Here is a 16,744-nt window from a genome sequence, read left to right as displayed (position 1 = left end):
CCTTGAGTACTGTTTTGTTTTGGGCCCCTCACTGTAAGAAAGACATGGAGGCCCTGGAGGGTGTCCAGAGAAGGGCAACGAAGTTGGTGAGGGGTCTGTAGCACAAGTCTTATGGGGAGCAGCTGAGGGTGCTGGGATTCTTCAGTCTGGAGAAGAGGAGGCTCAGGGATGACCTTATTGCTCTCTACACCCACCTGAGGGGAGGTTGCGGTGAGTTGGGGTCAGCCTCTTCTCTTGTGTGACTAGTGATAGGACTACAGGGAATGGCTTCAAGTTGCACTAGGGAAGATTCAGTCTGGACGTTAGGAAATACTACTTCTCTAAAAGAGTGATCAGGCACTGGAACAGGCTGCCCAGAGAGGTGGTGAAGTCACCATCCCTGGATGTGTTCAAGAAAAGGGTTGATGTGGCACTGAGGGACCTGAGTGAGCATGGTGGTGATGGATCAGTGATTGGACTAGATGATTTTAGTGGCCTTTTCCAACCTTAATGATTCTATGAAAAGGACAACAAATTCCACAGAGAAATGTTTCAAACAGATTAAAGAAATTAACTTAACAAAACATTTTACAGAGCAGATTAATACTAAGTGCTTCTCTTTCCTCATTTTGCTTTTCTTTTTTCTTTTTGTCTATGTGGTCCCAGTATAACATAATAGGTATTCTGGAATAGAGCTACAGAACTCATCAGCTGTGCATTTTGCTACTAAAAAACATGCCAGTTCTTATTGTGAAAAATTGAGTGCAGTCAGTAACATACATCCCAAACGTACAGCTTTATAATAACTGCAGAGCATATTTAACTTTTTTGTAACCATGTTTGACAAGAGCAATGAAAATTGCACAAAATATCCATTGTTGCAATATAAATGCTTCTTTTACAAAAAAATACTTACATATATCTGGATCTTTACTTTTCTTTGTTTTGTTACTAAGACTTATCTCAAATCTATTAATATCACACGAAAGATCACTAGGGGAAGAGACAGAAAGCCTTGATTATTAATACTATACTTGATCAACATTTAAATTTATTCTAAAGTTATTTCAAACCTGACTTCTCATGATCGGCTAGACACTTATATTAACAAAGATACTTAGGTGCATACATAAAATTCTACCCATGAATGTGTGGTTGAAAGATGGCTGCTATATAGCCATGCATACAGTATTTTGTTCCCAACATTAAGACTACATCATTGAAGAAGAGGCAGGTATTAGTTGTAGGTGATTTCTCCCTACAGGAAACTGAACGCCCAGAATGTCAAGCAGACCCTCTTCTTAGAGAAGTCTGCGGTCATCTTGGGGCTCAGATGAGGGATGTCACTGGGAAACTACCTAGCCTGGTACAGCTGTCAGACCACAACCCCTTACTACTTTTCCATATAGGGAGAGATGAAGCAGCTAGATTTATCAGACATAGATGATGGAAACGAGTGCACCCTCAGCAAGTTTGCAGACGACACCAAGCTGAGCGGTGCAGTCGATACACTGGAAGGAAGGGAAGCCATCCAGAGGGACCTGGACAGGCTGGAGAAGTGGGCCCATGAAAACATAATGAGGTTCAACAAGGCCAAGTGCAAGGTGTTGCACTTCGGCCAGGGCAATCCCAGGCATTTATAAAGACTGGGGGAAGAACTCCTTGAGAGCAGCCCTGCGGAGAAAGACTTGGGGGTCCTGGTGGACGAGAAGCTAGACATGAGCCAGCAGTGTGCGCTTGCAGCCCGGAAGGCCAACTGTGTTCTGGGCTGCATTAAAGAAGGAGTGGCCAGCAAGGAGAGGGAGATGATTGTCCCCCTCTACTCAGCTCTTGTGAGTCCCCAACTGGAGTACTATGTCCAGGCCTGGAGCCTCCAGTACAAGAAAGATGCAGAGCTCTTGGAACGAGTATAGAGGAGGACCACTAAGATGATCAGAGGGCTGGAGCACCTCTCCTATGAGGAAAGGTTGAGGGAACTGGGCTTGTTTAGCTTGGAGAAGAGAAGGCTCCGGGGAGACCTCATTGTGGCCTTCCAATACTTGAAGGGAGTGTATAAACAGGAGGGGGAACAGTTGTTTACATGTTACGATATTTATGTTAGACATTAGGAGGAAGTTTTTCACACAGAGGGTGGTGACACACTGGAACAGGTTGCCCAACGAGGTTGTGGATGTCCTGTCCCTGAAGGCATTCAAGGCAAGGCTGGATGTGGCTCTGGGCAGCCTGGTCTAGAATCAGAATCATAGAATCATAGAATGGCCGGGGTTGAAAAGGACCACAATGATCATCTAGTTTCAACCCCCCGCTATGTGCAGGGTCGCCAACCACTAGACCAGGCTAGTGGTCCCTTTCAACCCAGGCCATTCTATGATTCTGTGATACATGTGGGTAATGGGCTATGGGTAAAGGGACTTCAGGGCCTTGGGACGACGGCTGAAGGAATTGAATGCACAGCTCATCTTTTCTTCTCTGTATTGGGTAAGGACATGGGAACCAATCAAAGGATCTTATCTTTAAATACCTAGCTTCATGGCAGGTGCTGTTGCCAGAACTTGGGTTTTTTGGAAACCAAATGGCCTACATGGCACCAGGTTTGTGGGCACTGGATGGGATTTGCCTTTCTCAAATGGGGAGAAGGGTCCTCGGGGAAAAGCTGGTGGGACTCATTGGGAGGGCTTTAAAATAGGTTTGAAGGGGAACAGGGAATAGCAAGCCTTCCTGTGATGAGGTGTGGGATGGCATAGCTAGATTAGAGAAACTGGGTGCTAGCAGGGGCCTTTTGGAGGACCCATTGCCTTTAGAGGGGCTGGCAACACTGCACATATGAAATCCTATGATGATGAGGAAGTGATTGCTGGGGCAACAGTAGAAGGCAATGGGGAAAATCAACGGAAACACTTAAATGGAATTAAGGAGTTATCCTTTAAGGAAGTGACAAGACTAGCTGCCCCACTGAAGTGCCTCTACATCAATGCACACAGCTTGGGAAACAAACAGGAAGAGCTGGAAGCTACTGTGCTACTAGAAAACCACAATACAGTTGCATCACTGAAACCTGGTGAAATGATTCCCACGACTGGAGTGTGGCTATTGATGGCTACAAGCTGTTCAGAAGGGACAGGCAAAGAAGGAGAGGAGGAAGTGTTACTATCTACATCAGGAAGGGAATAGAATGTTTAGAGCTGTACTTAAAGAATAGACATGAGCTAGTCAAAAGCCTGTGGGTGACAGAGACCAAGGCAGCAAAGGGAGTCTTGTGATAAGTGTCTACTAAAGGCCACCTGATAAAGTAGAGCCTGTTGATGAGGCCTACCTGCAACTACAGGAGGCATTGCAATCACAAGCGCTCGTCCTGCTGAGGGACTTCAACCACCTGGACATCTGGAAAAGTAGCACGGCAAGCTGTAGGTGATCCAGGAGGCTCCTGGAATGGGTTGAGAATAACTTCCTGAGCCAAGTAATAGATGGCCCCACTGGAAGGAATGCAATACTGGACCTGCAGAGCTGGCAGATCTTTAAGGAGGCTTTCTTCAGGGCACAAGAGCTCTCCATCCCCAGGTGTAGCAAGTCAGGAAAGAAAGGCAAGAGACCAGTGTAACTGAACTGGGACCTGCTAGTCAAAATAAAGAGCAAGAAGAAAATGCACAGGCAGTGGAAACAGGGACAGATACTGTGGGAAGAGTATAAGGAAGCTGCTATGCTGTGTAGGGATGGGGACAGGAAAACCAAGGCCCAGCTTGAAGTGAACTTGGCAAGGGATGCCAAGAACAACAAGAAAGGCTTCTACAGGTACATCAACCAGAAAAGGAAAGTCCGGGAGAGTGTACACCCCCGACTGAGTGACACAGGCAGGCTGGTAACAACAGACAAGGAGAAGGCTGAGGTCCTTAACAACTTTTTTGCCTCCATCTTCCCTGATAACTGCTCGTCACACAGCCCTCAAACATTTGGTTTGGTGGGAGGGAGTCAGTAAAGCAATGTCCCTCCCACTGTAAGCAAAGATCAAGTTTGTGACCACCTGAGGAACGTGAACATCCACAAGTCTATGGGTCCTGATGAGATGCATCCCAGAGTCCTGAGAGAATTGGCTGAAGTAGTTGCCAAGCCACTCTCAAAGATATTTGAATAGTTGTGACAACCAGGTGAAGTCCCTGGTGACTGGAAAAAAGGTAACATCACACCCATTTTTAAGAAGGGTAAAAAGGATGACTCTGGGAACTACCGACCTGTCAGTCTCACCTCTGTGCCAGGGAAGATCATGGAGCAGATCCTCCTGGAAAATATGCTAAGGCATGTGGAAGGCAGGGAGCTGATACAGGAGAACCAGCATGGCTTCACCAAGGGCAAATAATGCTTGACCAACCTAGTGGCCTTATATGATGGTGTCACTGCATCAATGGACAAGGAAAGAGCCACTGATGTCATCTATCTGGCCTTCAGTAAGGCCTTTTTGACACGGTCGCCCACAACATCCTTCTCTCCAAATAGGAAAGATGTGCATTTGGTGGGTGGACTGTTCAGCGGATGAAGAATTGGCTGCAGGATCGAGTCCAGAGAGTGGCGGTCAGTGGCTCCATGTCTGGATGGAGATCAGTGACGAGTGGTGTCCCCCAGGGGTCGGTGCTGGGACCGATAATCTTTAAGATCTTCATCAGTGACATTGACAGTGGGGTTGAGTGCATCGTCAGCAAGTTTGCTGATGACACCAAGCTGTGGGGTGCGGTGACACACCAGAGGGATGGGAAGCCATCCAGAGGGACATGGACAGACTTGAGCAGTGTGCCCAGGTGAATCTCGTGAGGTTCAGCAAATCCAAGTGCAAGGTCTGCAACTGGGTCACGGCAACCCCCAATATCAATACAAGCTGGGGGATGTTAGGATAGAGCACAGCCCCACCGAAAAGGACTTGGGGGTACTGGTGGACGGCAACTGGACACGAGCCAGCAATGTGCCCTCACAGCCCAGAAAGCCAACCGTATCCTGGGCTGCATCCAAAGCAGGGTGGCCAGCAGGGCGAGGGAGGTGATCCTGCCCCTCTGCTCTGCGCCGGTGAAGCCTCACCTGGAGTGCTGTGTCCAGATGTAGAGTGTTCAGTGCAGGAGAGACATGGAGCTGTTGGAGTGCGTCCAGAGGAGGGCCACAAAAATGGTCCCAGGGATGGAACACCTCTCCTATGAGGAAAGGCTGAGAGAGCTGAGGCTGTTCAGCCTGGAGAAGAGAAGGCTGCAAGGTGACCTGAGAGCAGCCTGTCAGTATCTAAAGGGGGGCTGCAGGAAAGAAGGGGGCAGACTCTTCAGCAGGGTCTGTTGTGATAGAACAAGGGGAAATGGTTTCAAGCTCAAAGAATGTAGATTTCGGTTGGATATAAGGAAAAAGTCTTTTACAGTGAGGGTGGTGAGACAATGGAACAGGTTGCCCAGAGATGTAGTTGATGCCCTGTCCCTGGAGACTTTCAAGGTGAGGCTGGATCAGGCCCTGGGGAAACCTGATCTAGCTTTGGATGTCCCTGTTCATTGCAGGGGAGTTGGACTAGATGGCATTTAACGGTCCTTTCCAACTCTAAGGATTCTATGATTCTTCTACGTTTTTTAAAAGCATACACAACACAGTAGAGTGTAAAGAACATTTAAAATTGCATTGCATTTTAGTGAAATTTAGTAATTCAATAAAATAAAGACTTACTCAAAGACAAATTCTTCTGACCATACAGGGTTCTGCCCTTCCCTGGTATGTGTTTTTGCAACCTGGACACTGTTCAGGTATATGTTACAATACGGATTAGTAAAATGTTTTACTGGGAGCGTATGAGCTTCTTCTACATGCAAAATAAGACTGTTGACCTAAAGAAAATACACAAAATTTATTTCTTTAAAAAAAATATTGAAAAGACCCCCCATGTGAATGTTAATGTTAAAGAATAATATCAAATACAAACAGTAATTTCCAAATTGAAAGAGCAGGAAACAGGAGTAATGGAACAAGTTTTTAAGAGCAACTTAAATAACTGTTTGAAAATAAATCTCCACCACCATAGCTTTAACTCTTTTTTTTCCTTCTAAAACCAGCACTAAGAGACATTAAGATTTTCAAGTACTAACTTTTCTATGCATAGAAAATTCTGTTCAAGTCTGAAATCTGTATCTGGAATAAGAGCCACAGAAAATTCCAAACACCATGTCATATTTTATGCCTTCCTAACACATTACATAGAATTCCCTTGTTCAACATGAATATTCTCCCTTTTAATGGGAGAACAACTGGTACTATAGATTCTCAAAGTAATAGCACTTCACAACCTAAATTCCAGAAAATGAAAAGTAAACTTTCTGAAATCATCTGTATTAAATGTTTTAAGCAGCCTACTATTTTACAAACTTCTGAATTGTGTGCAATTCATAGCTGATTCCAACATCTACCAATATAAAGTCAAGTCAAATTAGACAAATACAGAAAATACTGCACTTGAACAAGTCAACATTCCATTTAAATTCAAATATTCAGTATCAGAAGTTTCAAAGGACAGTTCAAGAAACCTTGCAGAAAATTATATATAACAATTCAAAATAAAGTTTCCTTACAGTCTCTTAGAAGGTAGATTATGTCATAAAAATTATTACTAATCAAATTTAGTAATACTTAGCAAATTTGGATCAATGACCTTCAGAGGTCCATTCCAACCTAACCCATTTCATGATTCTGTGAAAAACTGTAGGCTCTTATTTTCCATTATACTTCGGAGAACGTGCAAACAAAACTAACTGATGTAGTATCTGCTTCCCTTTCTTTTCTTAAATTTAAGCTTCCTGATAGTTTCTATAAGTCAGACATCTAAGTGTTTGGTTGTTGCTTATTGTGTTTGCTTTTTTTTTTTTTTTTTAACTTTTGGGTACGTGTGTGCCTTTATTCACTTTATCTACCTTGATCACTCATGCTCTTTTATACTTCCCCCTAAATAATCCAGTACTTCCCACACTATACTTATTTAAGTGGAACTTCTTTTACTCATTCTAGCCTGTAATGAAAATCCCTTTCTCACATTTCCTTTATATATTTTTTATTATCTTTCAAACTAACTCTATCCTAAACGAGAACTCCACAAATATTATGCAGGTTGCTCCAAAAGTAATGCATTTTCACCAGCAATGAACAAGAGCCTGCACGCCACACTTATAAAAATCTGTACCAGCAAAGGTGACCCACTGTTTCACGGTTGCCATAACAGCATCATTGCTAAAGCACACCACCCACTGCCTCACTGTGCTAACATCCACTGTGTGGTCTCCATAAACATTCACCAAGCATCGATGAATGTCAGTGGGTACATTTTTTTCTGCATGAATGAATTCAATGATACTCCTTTGCTTCATATGCACTTCCACGTCAGAGGCCATTTTGTCAGCCTGTCCCTCTGCTACCACAGAATGTGTGCACAGCCACAAAATGTAATGGAATGTTGGCAGGAAGGTTCAGTCTTTTCTGCCATACAACCAACATCCACCTCTGATGTGGTGGGCCAACATAACAAAATAGGAGGCATTACTTTCAGAGTAGCCCTTGTAAACAGTATCCATTTTTTATTGTATTCCTTCATGCAGTCTAATGCTTAATTTCCTTTTGAAATATAGAATTCAGAAGTTCATATCATTACTGTAGGTGCTTTACATTTTGGCTCCCAATTTTTAGCTGCCAGTTCCATATGCCAATTCACCTACTTTAATTTGGTTCTGCAGGAGTAATAATAATTTTGTTTCCTAAAAGAAAAAATCCACAAAAAAAAAGTTTTTTTTCTTTTAATGGACTGCTAAAACAGCTTCCTCCGATGTTCCTAGCATTCAAAGATACCAGGAATTCTTGAAGTATTTTCCCATTATTCTTTAATCATCACAGATTTAGACATTTATGACTACCTATCCCTTATCTGTGAAAAATTCTGTCCACAACAGTACTCTCAAAAGACAAAAAGAAGTCACAAGCACAGTCAGTGATGCTAGTATTTTGATTAAATGTGACGTAAATCTATCAAACCCAGTGAATTTTAAGAGTTAAGAAAATACAAATGCATAATTATTGATGCTTTTACTCAAATGTGATCAGAAATGAATGCTTAGCAAATCCTCTGCTGACTGCCTCAAAAGGATTTTTTTCTATATGTATATAGACATTATAACAAAGTGGAAGTCATTCTGGTTGGTGTAAGAAAGGAATTGTTTAAGTCCAAGAAATAAAATGCATGCAGGATTTACTATTGTTGAAAGGCAAGTTCTGAGATGCATCAGCATCATTCTGCAAAAAGGACACACATACATCACTATCCATATAACTTCACCTGACGTAGACGTTTATTTGATGTCCCTGGACAGTTTTTTCTTAAACTGCAAAACATCTGCAGAGCTTTCATCCAATCCTAAGAGAGAAAGGCACGGAAAAGTGTAAAAGTCAGACTCATCCTCTTGCAGTAGAGCAGACAAAAAAAAAAAAAACATCAAATTATCTGAAGATTGTTGAATATCTAAAGATATTCCTTAGATTGAAAGGAATCAACTTGTATGCAATTCAAAGCATGAAAATTTAAATATTAAAGCAAAAATCATCTTTACTCAGTTAAACAAAAAGCATTTACCAAACTGATTTTCTTTTAGAAATATCAAGCATTACTAATACAGCATGACCTTTAACAATTTTCCAAATTAACGATACTGCATTAAATTAAAAACAATATATAAAATGAATTCAGACTTCTTAGTTTCTGAAAAAAAAAAAAAAAGACAAGTCAAACTGTTCTGATCATTCTCTCCTCCATTTCTGTATCGCAATCATATTTTACTGCATATAGAATCATAGAATCACAAGGTTGGAAAGGACCTACAAGAGCATTTAGTCCAACCGTCCTCCTATCACCATTACTACCCACTAAGCTACTAAACCATATCTCGTAGCTCCTCATCCAGATGCCTCTTGAACACTGCCAGGGATGGTGACTCCATCACCTCCCCGGGCAGGCCATTTCAGTGCCAGACCACTGTTTGAGTGAAAAAGTTTTGTCTTATGTCTAATCTAAATCTTCCCTGGCACAACTTGTGGCCATTTCCTCGGGTCCTGTTTGTTGCCTGGGAGAAGAGGCCAAAAGCCTCCTCATCACAACCTCCCTTCAGGAAATTGAAGAGTGCAATGAGGTCTCCCCTAAGCCTCCTCCTCTTCTCCAGACTAAACGATCCCAGCTCCCTCAGCCGCTCCTCATAAGAGTTGTGTTCCAGACCCCTTGTCAGTTTTGTTGCCCTTCTCTGGACACATTCCAGGGCCTCAATGTTTTTCTTGCCGTGAGGGGCCCAAAACTGAACACAGTACTCGAGGTGCAGCCTCACCAGTGCTGAGTACAGGGGGATGATTACCTCCCTGCTCCTGCTGGCCACACTATTTCTAATGCAGGCCAGTGTTGCAGGCTAGCAACATGACACAGTGTTCTCCTGCAAAAGATTTCACTTTATTTTTCCAAGCAAGCTTTTTATATTCTAACACGCGTATTCAGTACATTTCCACTAACAATCCATTGGCTAGAAAGCAAGCAGGTTTCATAACAAATCTTCATAACAACAGAGAGCTTATCTTATGCTTAGCTGCAAAACATCCCATTTATTACGTCTTTCGCTCTCTTTCCCAGAGCCTCATTATCAGCAAGTCAGCATTAGAAGAGGACGAATCAACCTCTCTATCCCCCACTCCTCCCCTTTATTAATAAAAAAGGCACGGTTTAAAGCATCTTGTATCATTTTCTGGATACACTGCAATAGGCAAGGAACACAAATCAGAATACAGAGAAAAGCAATAGGACAAACTAACCCTTCTTTTAACAAGTTTTGTATCCACACCCCCAGGCCTCCAAAGAGCCCTCCAAATACATCAAACCTGTTATCAACCCATAATTTCTTAACTCCATTCTGTAAATCTTGAATGCTTCTATGTATAGATTTCAAATGATCTGACAGATTTATACAACACATACCATCCAAATCCTGACACCTGTGACCTTGAGCTAACAGCAAGAAGTCTATAGCAGTACAATTCTGCCATGTCGCATGTTGTACTGAGTCTATATCTAGTAGCTGTCCGCTTTAAGCCAAGGAAGTAGCATTCATTTGCTTGGCCAGCCAGCATCCAAGTTTATTAAGCATGTGTAATTGTCATGGTTTTGTAACTTCGCTATTGGTATTCCACATCATAACATCATGGATAAAAGAGAAGAACTACGTATCCCAGAGGACCTCACGGTCAGAGAAGGAAGACACATCACGGAAGATGCGTCATCTGGTTGCGCGCGGTTCTTCTTCACTTTCGCTTGCTGCCGGGAGAGGAGTGGGTGTGCTTTCCAAGCCGGGCGCCTTCATCAAGTAAGGCTTTCGGTTTCGGAAACTCTCTCACTCTCTCTCTCTCTCCCTCTCTATCGCTCTTTCGCTCTCTCCCTCATTTCATTTGGTTTATTATCCTTACTCCCAATTAGATTGTATTGTATCGTGTCATCTTGCATCCCAACATCATAGTTAGTAAAATAAGTTCTCCTTCTTAGATTGTTGCCGCCGCTTCATTTTCCTCGGGAAGCCAGGGGGGAGGGGGGCCTGCAAGCCTACCGGCCCCCTGTCACGGGCACAGATCTATCTAGGTAACTCCGTGACATATTTTTGGTGGAGAATGCGGGCAACATTCATCTGAAGCTTTAACGTTAGTAAGAAAAAAAGGATTTCATTAGGCCAGACTGTGAGACTACAAAGCATTGCTGGTGTTGGTGTGACCTTCATAGATTAGATTATAGCCTGGGCAGTCCGCCAAACTCCAGACACTGTACCGAGTGGTTTCCGTTTGTTTTATTTCTCTCCTTCTCTTCAACCCCCCCCTAACGTTAGCAGTTATCAACTATGAGGTTGCTCTTTATTGTCAGAGCACTGTATAAGGGATTAAAAGCTATCATGTTCCTTGCCAGTTACCGGTCTATAATTAACCTCTTCATGTCTTGCTGTGGAGTTGTGTTCATATACAACCAAGTAAGGGCCCTGATAGAGGCACCTGCCGGGTGGCTTTATGCAATGTGGTATAATTTGAATTTTGAGACCTTCGAACCAGTTTCTAGGCTTCCCTCTCAATTTGTTGAACGTTCTTCGAATACCGAGTCAGTGCTCATATTTTTGTGCATATTATCGATATCTTTGAATGTATTCCTCTTCATTCGTGCTAAGTGGAAGGAGCCTCCGCCAAGACCAGAGAATGATGACTGGCAAGGAATATGGAAAGGTTTAGGAAGAATCTTAGAAGCGTGGGGACCCGCCGTGCCATGGGATTTCACTCCTGAACATCTGTGGGATCCCGAGAAACTGAGCCAGCATTTGAGTCAGGGGCAGTGCGGCTTAGATAGATCAAAGGAGGCACGGCTCATCTGGGGCTTGGCTTGTGCCTACCGCGCCCTGTATAGTACTGTTCTGGAGAGAGACAGTTTCCGAGCGGAGGTGCAAGCCGAAGGGGGAAATCTCCAAGTCAGACCTGATCAGTCACAACAGACACCAGTAACAGTGTCAGTAGCCCCTGTAGAAGGCAAGAAATGGAAGCGGGTGTCCTCGCGTCTAGAGCGAAAAAAGGAAGAAGAAGAAGAAGAAGAAGTGGAGGAGGAGGTGGTAGAGGAAGATCCAGGTGAGGGGACTTCCCCAGAACCAAGAAAAGCAAAAGCAAAAACTAAGAGGCACGAAGAGGACAGCGATGAAGAGGAGATCTCTATTACTGTTCGTCGACCTCTCAAGATGTCTGAGATCCTAAGCTCAAGAAAGGAATATGAACGACACCCGAATGAAACTGTTGTCACCTGGTTGCTTCGTTGTTGGGATAGTGGGGCCAGTAGCTTGTCTCTAGATGGTAATGAAGCCCGCCAACTAGGAGACATTGCCAGAGACAAATCCATCGACAGAGCAATTAGTAGATGTTTGGATGAAGCTGCAACCCTCTGGGACCGAATACTAATAGCTGTGAAGGAAAGGTATCCCTACAAAGAACTTCTGCAGCCTGCAAAGAAAACGTGGAATACAATTGAGAAAGGTATCCAGTATTTGAGGGAAATAGCCCTGGTGGAAATGTTATATGAGTCTAATTTTGCTCCTAATGATCCACGCCAAAACCATGATCCAGAGAGAGTGAGGACAACACCTGAAATATGGCAAAAACTTACGAGAGCAGCACCAGACAGATACGCCCCCACACTAGTAGCCACATTCCACAGATACGAGGACCAACAGAGAAGACCCCTAGTCTTCGAATTCATTCTTACACTCCAAAACTATGAGCAACATCTACCCCCAACCCACGTTTCCATTTCAGCCGTCACAGTTAGCAAACAGACTGGGTGAAGTAGAAGAGCAGATGTCCCTATTGATTAATCGTGATGAACCAGTAGAACCTGTAATAGTATCGGAAACGTTTGACGACGATCAAGATAAGCAAAGGGGCCTAATGAAAGAACTTATCAAACTAATGAAAATCCAATTAATTAAAGAAGATGGATCCCCCTCCTCACCTGTAACATCAAAAATTTCAGCTATCGAAGGCAAACGCTTTCCTGCTCGAGTGAGAAACAACAACAGGACGGCTTCGCGTGTTGCCTTGTGGCGTTATCTCCGTGACCATGGAGAAGATATGAGGAAGTGGCATGATCAAGATACTCCCGTACTGCGAGCACGGGTGAGAGAATTACAGAACAGACCAACCACCAGTGCAGTTGCTCCAGTTACCACAGGTAATGAATAGAGGGGCCCTGCCCTCAGTCAGGGGAGGGAGAGGGATAACAGAGTTTATTGGACTGTGTGGATCCGATGGCCTGGCACATCAGAACCACAGAAATATAAGGCATTGGTGGATACCGGTGCACAGTGCACTCTAATGCCCTCAAATCATGAAGGGACAGAATCAGTCCATATTTCTGGAGTGACTGGGGGTTCTCAAGAACTGACTGTGTTGGAGGCCAAAATAAGCCTCACTGGTAAAGACTGGCAAAAGCATCCTATTGTGACTGGCCCAGGGGCTCCATGCATACTGGGTATTGATTACCTCAGAAGGGGGCATTTCAAGGATCCTAAGGGGTAACGATGGGCCTTCGGAATAGCTGTTGTAGATACAGACAACATTAAGCAGCTATCTGTTTTGCCTGGCCTGTCAGAAGATCCGTCTGCTGTGGGGTTGCTGCAAGTAAAAGTGCAGCAGGTACCAATTGCCACAAAAGCAGTGCATAGACGGCAGTATCGAACCAACAGGGATTCCTTGCTCCCCATTCATAAGGTGATTCGTCAACTAGAGAGTCAAGGAGTGATCAGCAGAACCCATTCACCTTTTAACAGCCCCATATGGCCAGTGCGTAAAGCCAGTGGAGAATGGAGGCTGACGGTAGACTACCGTGGCCTGAATGAAGTCACACCCCCGCGGAGTGCTGCTGTGCCAGACATGCTAGAACTCCAATATGAATTGGAGTCAAAAGCAGCCAAGTGGTATGCCACCATTGACATCGCTAATGCCTTCTTTTCCATTCCTCTGGCCAGAGAGTGCAGGCCACAGTTCGCCTTCACCTGGAGGGGCATTCAGTATACTTGGAACCGTTTGCCCCAGGGGTGGAAACACAGCCCAACCATTTGCCATGGGTTAATCCAAACTGTATTGGAACAGGGCAGTGCTCCTGAGCATCTGCAATACATTGATGATATTGTTGTGTGGGGCAACACAGCAGAAGATGTTTTTAAGAAAGGAGAGCAAATAATCCAAATTCTTCTGCAAGCTGGTTTTGCTATTAAGCGAAGCAAAGTGAAAGGACCTGCCCAGGAGATTCAGTTCCTAGGTATAAAGTAGCAAGATGGGCGCCGTCACATCCCAGCAGATGTGATTGACAAAATCACTGCCATGTCTCCACCCATTAATAAGAAAGAGACACAATCTTTTCTGGGTGTAGTGGGCTTTTGGAGAATGCATTTTCCAAACTATAGCGTTATTGTAAGCCCCCTGCATCAGGTGACACGGAAGAAGAATGATTTTACGTGGGGTCCTGAACAGCAGCAGGCTTTTGAGCAGATCAAACATGAGATAGCCCGTGCCGTGGCTCTGGGGCCAGTACGGACGGGACAGGATGTAAAGAACATCCTCTACACTGCTGCTGGAGAGAAAGGTCCCACCTGGAGCTTGTGGCAAAGAACCTCAGGGGAGACCTGAGGCCGACCCCTGGGATTCTGGAGTCGAGCATACAGGGGGTCTGAAGAGTGCTACACTCCAACTGAGAAGGAAATCTTAGCCGCGTATGAGGGGGTTAAGGCTGCTTCCGAAGTAGTCGGTACTGAGACGCAGCTCCTCCGGGCACCTCGACTGCCAGTGCTGAACTGGATGTTTAAAGGAAAGATTCCCTCCACGCATCATGCTACTGATGCCACTTGGAGCAAGTGGATTGCACTGATTACACAACGAGCTCAAATGGGGAACTTCAGTCGTCCAAGAATCTTAGAGGTGATCATGGCCTGGCCTGAAGGTAAAAAGTTTGAAACATCACCAGGAGAGGAGGTATCACGTGCTACAGAAGCCCCACCATACAATGAACTACCAGGAAATGAAAAGAAATATGCCCTGTTCACAGATGGATCGTGTCGTATTGTTGGGAAGTATCGCAGATGGAAAGCTGCTGTGTGGAGCCCCACGCGACAAGTTGCAGAGGCCACTGAAGGTAAAGGAGAATCAAGTCAGTTTGCAGAGGTCAAGGCTGTCCAACTAGCCTTAGATGTCGCTGAACGGGAGGGGTGGCCAGTGCTTTATCTTTATACTGACTCATGGATGGTGGCGAATGCCTTATGGGGGTGGTTGCAGCAGTGGGAGCAAAATAACTGGCAAAGGAGGGGTAAACCTGTTTGGTCTGCTGAACTGTGGAAAGACATTGCTGCCCGAATAAAGAATATGGTGGTAAAGGTGCGTCATGTAGATGCTCATGTGCCCAAGAGTCGGGCTACGGAAGAACGGAAAAATAACCATCAGGTAGATCAGGCTGCCAAAATTGAGGTGGCTCAAATAGACTTGGACTGGCAGAACAAGGGTGAATTATTTCTAGCTCGGTGGGCCCATGAGACCTCGGGCCATCAAGGGAGAGATGCAACGTATAAGTGGGCTAGAGACCGAGGGGTGGACTTAACTATGGATGCTATTGCACAAGTTATTCATGACTGTGAAACATGCGCCATAATTAAACAAGCCTAGAGGATGAAACCTCTCTGGGAGGAAGGGCGATGGCAAAAGTATAAATATGGGGAGGCGTGGCAGATTGACTATATCACCTTGCCACGATCCTGCAATGGTAAGCGTTATGTGCTCACCATGGTGGAAACGACCACTGGGTGGCTTGAAACATATGCAGTACCCCATGCTACTGCCAGAAACACCATATTGGGTCTGGAGGAACAAGTTCTGTGGCGACATGGCACCCCAGAAAGAATTGAATCAGATAATGGGACTCATTTTAAAAATTCTCTTATAAATACTTGGGCCAAAGAACATGGCATTGAATGGATTTATCATATTCCCTATCATGCACCAGCTTCTGGTAAGATTGAACGATACAATGGGTTGTTAAAAACTATGCTGAAAGCAATGGGCGGTGGAACATTTAAGCACTGGGAGAAGCATCTGGCAGAAGCCACCTGGTTGGTCAACACTAGGGGATCTATCAATCGTGATGGTCCTACCCATTCCAGCTCCCTACATACCGTAGAGGGAGATAAGGTCCCTTTAGTACATGTAAAGAGCATGTTGGGAAAAGCAGTTTGGGTCCTTCCAGCCTCTGGAAAGGGCAGACCTCTCCGTGGAACTGTTTTTTCCCAGGGACCTGGGTCCACTTGGAGGGTGATGTAGAAAGAGGGGGATGTTCAATGTGTACCACAAGGGAATTTGATGTTGGGGGAGTGCAGTCAGTAGTTCTATGTATATGTATTAAGCATGATATAATGATGTAGAATAAGGGGGGGAATGTCATGGTTTTGTAACTTCGGTATTGGTATTCCACATCATAACATCATGGACAAAAGAGAAGAACTGCGTATCCCAGAGGACCTCACAGTCAGAGAAGGAAGACACATCACGGAAGATGCGTCATCTGGTTGCGCGCGGTTCTTCTTCACTTTCGCTTGCTGCCGGGAGAGGAGTGGGTGTGCTTTCCAAGCCGGGCGCCTTCATCAAGTAAGGCTTTCGGTTTCGGAAACTCTCTCACTCTCTCTCTCTCTCCCTCTCTATCGCTCTTTCGCTCTCTCCCTCATTTCATTTGGTTTATTATCCTTACTCCCAATTAGATTGTATTGTATCGTGTCATCTTGCATCCCAACATCATAGTTAGTAAAATAAGTTCTCCTTCTTAGATTGTTGCCGCCGCTTCATTTTCCTCGGGTGTAGTTTGCTTAAAGCGTTTTCGATGGTGAATAATCATGGAAATATAAGGTGTTAATAGGATTAATCTCCCCAGACTGCAGAGACCTCCTTTGATGTGAGAGGGGATAGCAGGCCACGCCCTGTCCCTGCAAATGAGAAAAACACCTGCTGGCAAAATAAGCGGACAGTTACTAGATCTTGAGATGCTAGCGAAAGTATAATTACACCAAGCAGAGTGATTCCTATAAGCAGCTGAACTAGAATTAACACACTGAACTAACAATTGATTCTTTCCACTATAGTTAAAGTAGAAACAATAGTCCATTTTAACCGATCCCAACAATTTCAGGTCTTG

General features: G+C 44.4%; 1 protein-coding gene across 1 annotated transcript in view; it reads right to left on the bottom strand.

Annotated features, from left to right (window-relative positions):
* LOC100859467 (ras GTPase-activating protein 1-like) overlaps positions 1-16,744 on the bottom strand; it is a 161,929-nt gene that overhangs the window by 46,995 nt on the left and 98,190 nt on the right. Inside the window, exons 13-15 of the mRNA XM_040655196.2 lie at positions 8,306-8,383; positions 5,662-5,819; positions 896-972 (exon numbers count right to left, since the gene is read on the bottom strand). Of these exons, the coding sequence (XP_040511130.1) occupies positions 896-972; positions 5,662-5,819; positions 8,306-8,383 (313 nt within the window). The remainder of the gene's footprint in view (positions 1-895; positions 973-5,661; positions 5,820-8,305; positions 8,384-16,744) is intronic.

Source organism: Gallus gallus, chromosome W, assembly GCF_016699485.2.
Source record: "Gallus gallus isolate bGalGal1 chromosome W, bGalGal1.mat.broiler.GRCg7b, whole genome shotgun sequence".
NCBI classification, from domain to species: Eukaryota; Metazoa; Chordata; class Aves; order Galliformes; family Phasianidae; genus Gallus; species Gallus gallus.
Note: the sequence above shows the minus strand (reverse complement) of the source record. Positions and strands in the feature narration are given on the sequence as shown.